General features: G+C 34.9%; 1 protein-coding gene across 4 annotated transcripts in view; it reads right to left on the reverse strand.

Annotated features, from left to right (window-relative positions):
* The window catches only part of TTC39B (tetratricopeptide repeat domain 39B), a 143,609-nt gene that overhangs the window by 12,818 nt on the left and 116,461 nt on the right, over positions 1–14,330 (reverse strand). For 3 of the 4 annotated variants that reach the window (XM_074197541.1, XM_074197540.1, XM_074197543.1), the window contains 3 exons: positions 11,266–11,377; positions 7,007–7,093; positions 1,387–1,504 (listed from right to left, as the gene is read on the reverse strand). In XM_074197541.1, coding sequence (XP_074053642.1) covers positions 1,387–1,504; positions 7,007–7,093; positions 11,266–11,377 — 317 coding nt within the window. The remainder of the gene's footprint in view (positions 1–1,386; positions 1,505–7,006; positions 7,094–11,265; positions 11,378–14,330) is intronic. The other variant, XM_074197542.1, reaches the window with a different exon arrangement.

The raw sequence follows: 14,330 nt of genomic DNA on the forward strand, positions 1-14,330 counted from the left end.
ATATTAAGCCTGGCCTCCTGTACCACCTGCCCATTCATCTAGTAGATATGAATTAAGTGTTGATTAAATTCAAAGTAAAAGGGAAAAAGAGTTATATGTGCTTACTATTACTAACAATGCACTTTTCCATACTTCCCTAAGCCCACCCAAAATGAATTTAATATGGACATTGTTTAAGAGTCTGAAAGTCTATGACTATGTGAAGCAGATCTCATCCTAACAAATAAGTCATTTCCCAAAGCAATTCTCAGCTCAGTTAAACAAAGATCACTGACTCTAATATTTGAAAGTAGAAGTGTCTAGTTTACCCTTTGTCCAGAGTTAAAAGCCCTAGATGGACAATAATAAACACAAAATCATGCTTCTCTCTTCAAGGTCCAAATCTACATATAGCAGGCCATCAGTCAGATAGAATTTACTCCCCTTTCTTCATTAACTCTTTCTTGCTCCCTGTGAGGGAGACTGTATACTACAGTCAGTCTAGCACTGAAAAGTATAGTAAAAATGGTAATAGCAATAAAGAGGCCACTGTTAAGGAGATCTAGACACAGAAAGAGGGCGGATTCAGGAACAGAATCACAAATGTGCTTGACCACACTAGTGGAAAGAGAGTCACTTCCATCAAAGAAGATGGAAATGTACTACAGAAATAGCAAATACTATTGAAACTTGTCACTTGAAATTCTTACCTAATCTGGAAATACACTAGTTAAGTAGGTCAGAAATTAATTATTTCAATGTAAACCTTAAATAGCAAGGACAAGGTACCCCCAACTTGTGTCCATTGTTCAAGGACCAATACTAGCTAAGTTTAAAAATAGTTAGCACTTGAGTGCTGAACAGCTTTTGTGAAACTTTTTATGGGTTTTTTTATTTAGGTTTTTTTTGGGGGGGGGGGGGACAAAGCAATGGGGTTAAAGGGCTTGCCCAAGGCTACACAGCTAGGTAATTATTAAGTGTCTGAGGCCAGATTTGAACTCAGGTACTCCTGACTCCAGGGCTGGTGCTCTATCCACTGCAATGCTTAGCCAATTTTAGGGCAGGGGGTGCAAGAGAGGGATAGAAGGGCAGAGCAATTTGTGAAACTATTTATAAAAGCACATAGTTTGCAACTGGGAAGAGCGGGGGGGGGGGGGGGGAGAGAACCTATACTGAAAATCCATAGCTCTTTTCAAGTAAATTCAAAGGCATTAGGGAAAATTCAAACTTGAATTCAAACAACATAAAAGTTTTCAAGAAAATTATACAAACATAATAGGTCACCACTTTGTATTATCAAAAAACAAAAAATTGTAATAACAAGAAATCAGAGTATTATGCAGTCATCTCTCAGAGCAACCCCCCAAAAACCAACAAGATGTCTTTGAATGGTTTTTTTATTTTTACCTTTGAATAACCTGATTGAAACACAGTTCAGCTTGTAAGAGTCGGCCTAAGTGCTTCAGACAGAGACCCTTCAGTAACTGCACCAAACACTGGTCATCCGTGGAGTAATCATTGCACTCTTAAAACAGAAATGGAAAGAAAAGTATTTTAAATTTAAATTTAAAATCAAAAACCAAAGCTGTCATTTGTGAAATTTCTAATAAAGGACCTCTTTAAATTATAGGAAATGTTTGTAATTTCAAATTACAAAAACTGAGGCTCTTTCTCTCAAGATAGTGCTTTAAGATATTCCTAGAGATATCAATCAGAGTTTAAAAATAAATATTTTTCTTAAAGGATATTAAACTTTATGAATTTTATTGATCGAGAATTTAAACTCTATCTTTGTTTAAAAGGATTTGAGAGACCTGCATCCCAAATTTCAAGGGCCCAAATACAATACTAGAGAATCTGAAAGGCTAAAAATGCCCAGAGACCTAAGAGAAGGCTCCAGGAAATCTCTAAGAGGCAAAGCAAGAACAAGGAGGCTGTCTTAGCTTGTTGTTGTGCCTCATAACAGTGTTGGCTGCACCGGGAGGAGAGGGTAACACATACATATGGAGAGACAGATGGCTTCAAACCCATTAAAAATTCAGAAAGTAAAATACCCTCTTCAGATCATCATGTTTACAACTCATTATCAATTCTCCTAGGTTCCATTCTTTTTTGAAAAAGAACTACCAAATAAAATTAGACAAAACAGTGCTAAGACAGATGAAAGGCATTTTAGGATTTGATTAAACTCCTGACTAGTTGAAAAAAATATAAAGGACTTTTCTTTCTTCTTTAAAGATTTTTACTTTATACCAAACAAAGTGAAAACTTATTTTACTTTTTAAGTTAGGGAACAGTGTGCGATGTCCATCCAAATAAGAAGGCCTTGGATATGTATGATCTTTTTGCTGTGTTTAATTTTGTGTACCATTTTAAAATATTTTTTCAAGTGAGGTATGGAGGAGAGGATTGGGGGATGCAAGTGTGCACAATTGAATTTTTTAGTAATTAAAAATTCAGATTAAATGAGATTCTATAGACTAAGGAGGGAAGGGGGAAATTAAGTGCAAATTCAAAGACAGGCTAAAAATTTCTAGCCCTGAAAAAGATAAAAAAAAAAAGGGAGGGAAGGAAGAAAAGATGGAGGAACCTGAGAAATATTTCTTAATACCTACTGAAAAGCATAATGTTTTAGAGAATAAGTTGCTACTTTAAGGGAAGTTGATGTTACAACATAGTGCCCTAAAAGTAACTCTCTTACTTTGAAACAAATTCATTTCCATGTTCTAGCCAACTTGGAAATAATGCTATTTTATCAAAGGTTGTGCTAAGAACACTCAACTATGTTAAGGATCCTTTTAAAAATACATACTTAAGAAAAACTTTGGTGATCTAAAAAGATAACCCAATTTCTCTAACAGGTACAATGGAATAATTTGCAATGATATTCCTAGTAACTCAGGTGGATTCTCAATCTCATGAGGAATCCACAATAATAAACATCTTTTATTGTTGTTAGTTATGATTAGGGAATTTTCACCTTGAGCAAATTTTAGTGTTCAAAGATTAAGAGTTGGAAGAGAGCCCAGATACCATCTAGTTTAACTCACTCATTTAACAGATAAGAAAACTTGGGCCCAGAGAGGGGAAGTGACTGTGCTCAAGGTTAGCCAGTCAAACAAAATAAGCAGTGTGGCCAGGATTCTTCCTCAAGTCCTCCAACCTCAAATCCAATGCTCTCTCCTCTCAATCATACTGCTTCTGAAGAAGATGGATATCAATGAGAGAATGAGTAGCAGAGACATTCTAAGCATGTCCTCTGGAAACAACGGCCTTCCTTTCATTTAAGGTAAGAGTGATGGCTCAAAGTTAACTTATTTCTCCATAATCCTTGCTAAAATCATTGCTTTTTTCTTCAAGTGGCATGGCTTTGTGAGAAATATGATAGTTATTTAATTTAAAATATAAATCATGAGATCACAGAACACAAAATTAGAGAGAAAGACTCTTAGAGATTTTACAGATGAGATAACTGAGTCCAGGAGAGGGGAAGTGATTTGTTATAAGTCAGGTTTTAGACCAAATTCATTTGATTCCAAATTCAGTTTTCTTCCACTATACAAAATAACTTCAGAGATTAGAAAACATTTACTTCTGATGTTGAGGAACAAACTGTCCCCGGGCCCAGTTTTCATTTTACTTTTGGAGTTGGTTAAAGATTAATGTGCTGAATCATATATTTTCATCCTCTGAGACCAATTACTGATATTTGTGTTATGTTAAACTAAAGGATACATTTTTGTTGTTGTCCAGTCATTTTTCAGTCAAGTCTGACTCTGTGTGACCCCATTGGGCTTTTCTTGGTAAAAATATAAAAGTGGTCTGACATTTCTTTCTCCACTTCATTTTACATAAGAGGAAACTGAGGCTAACAGTGTTAAGTTACTTGCCCATAAACACACAGTTAATAAGACCAGTATCTGTACTCAGGTCCTATCCACTGCACCCACTAGTATGCCCCGAAAGGATACTTTACAAGACATTATCAGGTCTATATAAGTAAATCTCAAGTGTCACAATATAGGACTTTAATTTGTATATAAAATTCATTTTTTTTTTTTTGCAAGGCAAACGGGGTTAAGTGGCTTGCCCAAGGCCACATAGCTAGTCAATTATTAAGTGTCTGAGGTGGGATTTGAAGTCAGGTCCTCTATCCACTGCGCCACCTAGCTGCCCTAAAGTTCATTTTTAAAAACATAAAATAATAGAAAGTGAATAATATGAGCAATAACAAAGGAAAACAGAAGACTTCCTTTTCTGTAACTCAAGTAATCTTTATGACGTGGTAATGTACAAAACTGAACAGAAAAACTCAAGTTCTAGGCTTACCTGTGATGTATACTAAATGTGACTATGGGCAAATCACTTTAACTCTACAGTGCCCCCCAAAACTGACAAGGATGAGAAGTTACAAGAAATTTTTGTCAACATAATTAACGGATGGAGGGATTTCCCTATACTAACAAAAATCATAGCTACAACTCCATCTAATAAATCTTAATTACATATTTTTCATTAAGCCAAGTAAGTTCAACAAACCATAAGTTAACTGAAAGTTCCCAAGATTAATTATTTTAAAATTTTAATTAGATCTCTCCTGGAAATGATTATAGGCTATGACTCCATGCTGGCTAAAATTCCAATTTTTATAGAAGATCTAAAAATCAATCTTCAAATGTCCCAGGCAGAATATGACAAGAGAAAATATCAAATTCTTCTACCATCATCTTTAATTCGAGTTATTTTTTTATTTCCTTTAAAACTTAGATACAGGGGCAGCTAGGTGGCGCAGTGGATAGAGCACCGGCCCTGGAGTCAGGAGTACCTGGGTTCAAATCCTACCTCAGACACTTAGTGATTACCTAGCTGTGTGGCCTTGGGCAAGCCACTTAACTCCATTTGCCTTGCAAAAACCTAAAAAAAAAAAAAAAAAAAAAAAAAACCTTAGACACAACAAACAAGTCACCCACCAAAGGCAGGAAATGGTGAAGCTGAGCTAGCCAGATTCACAATTCCATACAATTATTTATTACCCCTGTATAGAGAGAGGTATGGCTAAAAGGTCAATGGCTAGTTGACCTTTGGTTAACTAGAGGGAAAAAAAATCTTCCTTCATATAGAAGTTGATCAAGAAACCGCTATCATCCTTGTCAGTGTGGAACAGTGAAAAGGTTCAAGTTAGAATCATGCCACAGCCCAAAACGATAACCACGGGCAAAACACAAAATCTGAGCCTCTACTTACTCCTCCAAAATGTAGATAATAACACTTGCATTAATAAAAATCATTAACACATGCATCTCTCCAGGACTGTTTTTGGGAAAGCATTTTACGACCCATGAAGCCCTAATATAAATAGCAGGAATAATGATGATGTCATTTACAGCAGTTGGAAAGTGACCTTTAAGAAAAGACCAATCAGGGCAGCTAGGTGGCGCAGTGGATACAGCACCAGCCCTGGAGTCAGGAGTACCTGAGTTCAAATCTGGCCTCAGACAGATTACCTAATTACCTAATTACCTAGCTGTGTGGCCTTGGGCAAGCCACTTAACCCCACTGACTTGCAAAAACTTTAAAAAAAATAAAAAGGAAAAGACCAGTCAATGCTTTCAGCCAGTGATCTACAGTAGCCTCTTCCTATTTCTAACCACATTTGCACCCTTGATGATACCTTCTACCTGCTGCACCTATCATCCCAAGATGTCAGTATAGGAGAATATGAGAAACAGAAGATGGCATTGTGAATTCTGTAATTATTCTCCTCTAAGAAATTATTTATATTTTACCTTTTTTGTTCATATTTTAATACTAAGTATTTCTTCCTATATTTAACTATTTTTCATATCAATAAGAAGACACACTAGCATGTATGGAGAAAACCTGTTTGATTTGGTAATGGTCATGGTCCTCTCTGTCAGGAGTCTAACTACCCAAAGTTTAAATTGCTCTCAATTAGTTTGGCAGTGAGACCACTGAAAGAAATGAAGAATGTTCTCAGGCCCTAAATAAAAAGCTTACAATGAAGAAAATTTATAATTAGAAATTTATTCTATTGAACCAACTTGTAAGAAGAAAAAAATCTACATTAATTATTGCTGCTATTTCCAGAAAAATTAAGAGATGTTCTGTAGGGGAAAATTATAATAATGGATACTTTTCACTCAGTGAAAAATAATTTCTCCACCTTTCATCCCATGGACATTCATTCATTCATCCAGGAAACAGTATTTTTAAGCGTCTTAAAGATAGCTAGGTGGCACAGGAGATAAAATGTTGGGTTTGGAGTCAAGAATTTGAATTCAATCTAAATTCTGTCCCTAAACTCTCTCCCCCTCAACTTCAATGAATAATAATAATAGCACCCATCTCATAAGGCTGCGGCAGGGATCAAATAAGACTTGTACGTATAAAATGCCTTATAGTTTTCAAAACATTATAGTAATTATTAACTACTTTAGTTGATAGAGTGAAATATGGGCCACATTGTGCTGAACATTGAAGGATGGGAGAAGGTGGGAATGTGACTTGAAGATATGTCATGAGTTTTATTTAATATGTCTCAGGTTTGTCTATGAAATGAGGATATTATCAGTAGCTCATGGGGTAGCTGTGAATAGAGCATTTTATAAATCTTAAACAACTATATAAATATCAGTAGTTGTTAGCAGTAGTATTAGTAGAAGTGATTGCCTGCACATATATATTTAACCACTGCTGTTGATCTTTAATTAGTTTTTAATGCCTAAGGACAGGAGTAAAGGGCCTTTTCTATGTGATTTGTTTGTGCTCTGTAAAACTGCATACTCACAAATTAATGCATATGACCAAATTAGGTGAAAAAAAAGTCGGAATAACAAGCATTTCGATTCGTTTTGCCTTAAAACCAAGAGGAAGCTCTTTTAAATTGGTAGTTTTACATCTATACAGCAGGTCTGTCAGATTAGTATGGTTATAAGGTTCTAAAGCTGAAGACAATACAGAGGAAGAAATGTTTCATTTTTATAGTCTAATCTGTACTTATACATACTTTCACGTGACTCTTTTCCAAACCGTGAAAATCTTTCCCTCCTCTTTGTGTGCTCCCATCTTGTTGCATTCTCTTCTCCATGCTTCCCTGTAGCCCAGAATTCAAAGGGATTGTTTTTATGTCCATTGCTCAATCCCTGCAGATGAACAATTTTTTTGACTATTCTACCTAAGCTCCAGCCCAGCTATGGTACTGAAGTTTTATAACTTTTCTGTGAAAAGGGGGTGGGGAAAAAAAGAAAAAAAGGAATTTCTTTTAGCTGTATTAGTTACTCTTTTATAAATTCATTCTCCTTCATATAAAAGATGACATTATTATTCTATTTGTCAGTAAAGTTATTTTGAGTTTTTACAAGTAAAAGAACAGAGTCATCCATTATCTCTTACCCGATCTTCCCTGTGACCAATGATCCTAGCTGTGAGATAACTGGATGAGGTTAAAGGCTCAACAGTTGTCATTTTTACTCTGTGCTTCTAGTTTAGAGGCCTATTTAGGGTCTTTAGAATATTATAATCTTAGAGGAGAATGGGGATTTTAGTTTATACCTAGTCCAGGGGTTCTTAATTTGGGGGACATGAACCCATAAAGGTCTATGGAAAGACTTAATGAGGTCTAGAAACTTGGATGAGAAAAAAACATTTAATATATTGGTTTCTATTTTAATAATATGCATTTTATTTTATATATCTTATATATTTAAAAACATTATGTTCAAAAGCTTCAACAAACATCCAAAAAAGGATCATGATGCAAAAAAAAAGGTTAAGAACAGCTGATCTCATATATCTTTCCAAACAGCAAAGGAATCCCTTCCTTAAAAATTGTTTAGACTTCACTTACATAACTCCAATGACAATGAGCTCCCTAATTTGCAAGAGTCTGATCTGCTGTTGAACAAACTCTAAATATTAGAAAAATCCTTATGAAGAACCATAATCTACCTTCCTTTTAATTTTACCTCTACCTTCTGGGGGTGACACTGAATTACTATATTCCCACTTTCCTACTGTATAGTTTCAAATAATTAAAAGTGCCTCTACCTTTTCTTTTTCAGCTAAAAATACCCAGATTCATCAAACATTTTTCATTTACCATGTTCTCTAAATAATTCAACCTTCTGGTTACTTTTAAAATAACATTCTCTAATTTAACAAGACTTTCTCTAAAAAATGCAGCTTTCAAAACTAACCATAGCATTCTATATTGGTTCTGTCTAAGGTAGGTACAAGTAGTGTGAATAATGAATTCTGTGAATGGACCCACATATTCAAATTCACATTACTGGAAGTTATAATTATGTAAATATGATGAATCATTCTAGTCCAATGGAAATATGCAGTACATATTTAAATGATTCATAAAATTCACTATTCTCAATAATTGGTACCAAGTTAGAGTAAATTATGGGAGGGACACAAGATCCTCCTTTTCTGAATGTGTTTTTAAAAAATCTACGTTTGCATGAGTTTTTATTAGCTGTTGTATCACACTGGCAGTTCACTTTGCAATCAACTAAAAATCCACAAATCTTTTATTGTTAACTTCTCTTCAAGTCTTTCCCCATCATGTAGCTGTACAATTCATTTCTTAAAACTAAATACAGGACCTTATATTTATCCCTGCTAAATTTCATTTTGTTTATTTCAATCCAGCATTCTAGCCAATCAGCATCCTTCTGAACTTTGACTCTGTCAACCAATATATTAGCCATCCTCTATGCCTATAAATTTGATAACCATGCCTTCTTTGTCTTTATCTAAGTCGATGACTTTTTAAATGTTGACCAGTAGAGAGTCAAATATAGAGTTTCAGACCTATGTCACAAGAAAATTCTAAAATCCAGAAATTTTATCTCCTAAGTGAATATAGTCTGCTTTATCCATCTTGTTTCACAAGGATATCATGAAATATACTCCCAAATGCCTTGGTAAATTAAGTAATGTAAATGTTCTATAGAGGTCCTCTGATCTACCAATCATACGATGAATTTAAAAGAAGAAATAGCATTTTGGTTTAATGTTCTTAGTGAACTTTTGTTGATTCTGATCATTACTGCTTTCTTCTTTTCTAAGTGTTATGAACTAATATTCCACTCTAGAATTTTGCTAAGCATCAATATTAACTACACCAGTCTGTCCCATTATCTTAAATTTATTAACAGTGTGCATTAACCAAGGTAAATGATTTAACCATTATTATTTTGCCATCAATGGAGGAAAAATGTAATTTATGTCCAATTACCAGTAATTTTAGGAACGATAAAAATTCTTTCACAGCCTGACCCCCCTTTTCAGTCTTCTTGCCCCTTACTCATCCCCAGCTTCTTACTCTGTGATCCCATAACACTGACCTCTTTCCCCTCCCTCACACAAGATGTTCTGTCTCGACTCTAGGCCTTGTCCCCCAAACCTGGAATGTCTCATTCCCTATCTTCCTGTCTTGGCTTCCTTGAAGCCATAGCTGAAGCCCCCTCCTTCCCAGTTCTCCTTAGTCTTAAGGTCTCTGCCCCTTGAGATCACATCTAGTCTAAACTCTGGATGTGTATAGAGATAGATGCCAGGATAGCTGTAAATCCATCTTGTTTGAACATGGCTGCTGTATGGTGTTTCTCATAATGAGTAGGAGTGTCTTTTGCCCCTCACAGTGGGTCTGTTTAATAATTGCTTGCTGAATAAGTGCAATTTTTTAAATGTGCCTCATGTTGAAGAATCAATTTAAGTACTCAACATTTTGGTTTAGCCAAGGCATTTTTATTTTTTGCTCGCATTAAAGAAACTGGAATTTTGACACTCAAGTAGGTCCCAATAGATATTTTCTTTTCTCAAAGAGAGTCTGGCTAATCAATTTATCTCTTACAATTAGTTTGAGAAGACAAAGAATAAATTGGGGGTTACAGAAATAAAAGAAGAATAGGGCCCAATGAAGTGCTAGAACTTGGAAACACAAAGTAAGGTGATCAAGGAAGGTATAGAATGCAGAACTGTGACTATCTTATGACTGGAACATTCTAGGAAAAAGCTCTACAAATAGAACAGATGCTGTCCATCCACCATTCCACCTTTTATTTAAAGCAGCATTGTCTCCCATAGGAACACATTTCCCCTAATTTTTTCAAGGCAGTAATGCCAACATACTCATAGGTTTTTGCGATGCTATAGGTCTTTTCAGAAGCAAAAAATTAGAAAGGCCATGGCTTCTAATTCCCTATTTGGTATCAGAGAAGAAGAATGAGAAAAAAAAAACAAGTCTTCCATTTTAATTTGGTTCTTGCAGATAAAAACTGAGAAAAGCACCTGAACTGAGTTCTCATCCATCAATCATAAAGCCACATTTATTACTATCTATCAAAATGGAATCAGATCTGGTTGGTCAGTAACAGTTTTGATTCAATTATAAATTGAAATTTGGACCAAATCAAAGTGCCAACTCAGAGATCCTCGAGAATCTTTGCTCTTTATGATCTAATAAGCTGCATTTGACAAAATGTAATTCTATCTACCAAAACAGAATCAGATTAGGTTAAGTGGTAACTTTCAATTCAACTATAAAGTGAAATTTGAACCAAATCAAAGTGTCACTTCAGAAATCCTCCACTCTTTACAATGTAAGAAGTTGCATTTAACAGAATACAATTCAGTTCCAATATATAAATCATGACTTTTTCCCCCCAATAATTTCTTGAATTTTGTGTTTATATATTGATCATTTTGATTGAATTTCCAAGCAATTTAACTACCCACATAAGTCATGATGCTATTAAAATATCCCAAGTACTTATGGTAATCCCTTTTCTCTGGGAGCATTTGAAAAATTATTTGGAGGCTGTTGAAATATGAAGGCAATAAGCCTTGGAATTCAACAAAGACAACACCTTAAAACATAGTTTAGAAAATGTAACTCTCCTTCCTAAATAGAGGAATGTTTAAAATTTGAAAAGATTTCAATTTGCAAACAAACATTTTACCTTTGACTTCCCCAAGGTTCTCTAACAAGCCCCAACAAGAGTTTATGGAAATCACAGACAATCAGAATCCAGGTTAAAGCAAATTTGCCTGGTGGTGCTCTAACACAGTAACAATTGTTCCATACAATTCATATGAACCAGAATTTTATGGAGAACTACACTTCAATTTCCCCTCTTCTCTTACAATGCTTATCTATGGCACATGAATTAACCTCATTGGCAAATGAGCTAGAAGTACAAGAGAGAAAGAGAAAGAAAGAGATACAGCTTTCATGTTCTTACCTTTCATACTTACTTGTTTCATTTTGTAAAGTTGTTTCTGCTTTTTCAATGGTGATCAATAGATTTTCTGTGAGATCAGGTCTTTTACCCACTACTGTAAAACCATTCCAGATGTACATCATTTCCTAAAAGGGGGAGAAGGGAAAGAAGGAAGAATTATATTTAACTGATCCTATATGATAAATAATTCTGAATAATCTGGATATCTGCTAATTATTTTTAGCACATTTTTAAAATGTATGCCTGTTTATATAAAAGGTTTCTAAGAAATTTACTGAAATGAACATTAGGAATATTTTATTGGGTTCGTGTTCTTTTATGTCATTAAAACCTTTTGCAGCCCAGTAATGTAATCCAATATGTGGAAAACTAGTTTATTTAAAGACCATATGGCTAAATGACAGCTCCTGAAAATGTAAACTAATGCTTTCTCACTGCAGGTTACATTTAATAGGCCAAGAGATGAGAATTTTTTTCTGACAAAAAACAAATGAGCTTTTTCCTGGAAATATTTCCCTTTTCTAACTGAGAGAACTTGAAGGACATAAACACCAGGCAGGAAAAAAACCCAAGAAAAGAAAAAAGTAACATATTCTCTGAAAAAATTTAAAACTGAGAATCAGTAAATTGGAAGTGAAGCTTTAGAGGAAAACAGCAAGGGAAAAAAATCATCTTCACTTAAAGCACTGAAAACAATTATATTGAATCCAACTCTGAAAATTATTTTAAAGACAATAATTATGCATCTCCAATACTGCAAGTAGTACCTTCAAGGTGGTGGCTGCTGCACTGTAAAAGGGGAAAGCTACAAAGAAGCAGTTTTCCTCCAGAAGTGAATAAAAGCCAAGCCTTACAGGATAGGCTACAGAGTCAGGATACATTTATTCCAATCTCCTACACGATTTCCTCTCCTGAGCTAGAATACTTGGGATGTTTCATTTAGGCACATTCAGTTGTATCAGTCAACAAGCAACCACTAGATCCTTATTGCCATAGGGACATATTTTAGAAAGACTCTACACAAGCACACAAAAAAACACTTATATAAAAGTACAGGTTGGTGATTAGGTAAACAGCATCTTCTGCAAGTCTCTCTCGATGCTCACAAGCAACCTAAGACAATAAATTGCAATGGGTTTCCTACAGCCCAGAGTTAAATCTGATTAAGCAATATCCCCAGAGTTTTGTACATATTGCCTCTGGGTCTCATGTTTTCATTGTAAAATGAAGTGGTTTAAACTAGCCAACCTCTGAAGTTATATCATGTTTGAATGCTGCAATCCTATAAGCCAATCCTCAAGCACAGTGGCTAACTGAAGTTTTTATGTAGTTCCTTTCTAGTCATAATTTGTCATCAAGCTATATATATATATATATATATATATATATATATATATATATATATATGTGTGTGTGTGTGTGTGTGTGTGTATACATATACATACATAGGAGAATTTGAAAGGAAATGAACATGATTTTTAATGTCAAAAGTCAAACTTTTAAGAAGAGCTCATATCTTTCAATTATATAAAATCAAGGGGAGAAAAAAATCTCACATCTAGAAACTATGAGCCACCAACAGGGTTAAACAGCTGAAGAAATAGCAGAACAGATCTAGTAGAAAAGGGAGGTAGTTCCCATTCTTGCAAGGGGAATGGTTGATCACTAAGACAAATCAAAAAAGGAAGGAAACCACAAATGAAACAAAGGTAGCTTACCTTGAGGATTGAGTGAAAGGACCACAGAATTCAAGCTTGAAGGGATTTCTGGGGGCTTCTGGTTTTACTCCCTCGTTTTATAACCTGAGACTCAGAGGCCATGTGACTTTCCCAAGTCACATAGTAAAGCGAAGATTTGAACATAGAATTTGGTCTCTATGTATAAAACTCCAAGCATTCTGGTTAATTTGAAATTTCAGATTTAGCCTCTTTTAAGGGCTCTTCTACATTAAGAGTTGCCTGGGACATAAAGAAGTTACCTAGGATAGATGCTGGTTTCAAATCCAGAGCTGACCACCATCATACCATACTTGTCTTCCTACTGTAGGGAAGGTATTGTGGTATGATGAAAAGAGGTCCTGGGTTTGAATTCTGATCTACTATTTACCTGTCTATGTGACCTGAACAAGTCTACTAACTTCTTGGCCCTTAGTTCCTTCATTTATGAAATAATAGGGTTGTAGGACTGGATTAGCTCTAAGATTAATTTCATCTCTATGATTGTCCTATTGTGACACCACCTCATTTATTTTTTAAAAATAAGTTAGAAAAGAGTCAATTAAAACAAGTTCTAGTGAATTAAGTAGGATTGGGGTACAGGAAGGAAAGAAATTATTTGAACAATGATACTACTTTGTTCAAACTCCTGACAGAAGTACACAAAATTATCTTGAAATCTTATTGTACCACTGTCTATTGTAACAGTACTATTTCTTTTTATAAGATCCAGAGTACTGCATTTACATCCCTGCTAATCTCTAACAACTCTTCAAAATACAAGAACTAATATGTCTTACACACACACACACACACACACACACACACACACACACACACACACGCACAGGTGTGCACATGCAGATTTAAGAAAAAACATCTACTGGAAATGGGAAACATTATCATTAAACTATATGTATACAGCTATAACTTTGTACAATTAAAAACACTAATTTTATCAGGAATTATAGCTTGATACTAAAGCACTTGAACTCCATCCCCTAAGACCCATGATCAGGGTAGTGCAAAATTTCTTCTTCCACAATGGTGAAGAAAGGCAGTAAAACCAAGGATATAATCTGGGTCTCAAATATCAAGCTAATGGAGCACAAACTCTGGTGGTCCAGTAATGCTGGGAAAGGTTAAAGTTGAGATCCAGGGATGACCAATATGTCTGGCATCTGAGGACCAGCCTGACCATGTTCAAAGAGGTACACCATCAAGATGATTGTAGGGTAATGATTTTTTTCATTACGTTAACCCTCTAATACGTATCATCAATTAAGTCAAAAAAATTCTTCAATCAATTGGCAGAAAGAGAACCTCCACAGTTGAAATCAGAGATCACTTAAATAAGTCTCTT

Source organism: Macrotis lagotis, chromosome 8, assembly GCF_037893015.1.
Source record: "Macrotis lagotis isolate mMagLag1 chromosome 8, bilby.v1.9.chrom.fasta, whole genome shotgun sequence".
Taxonomy (NCBI): Eukaryota; Metazoa; Chordata; class Mammalia; order Peramelemorphia; family Peramelidae; genus Macrotis; species Macrotis lagotis.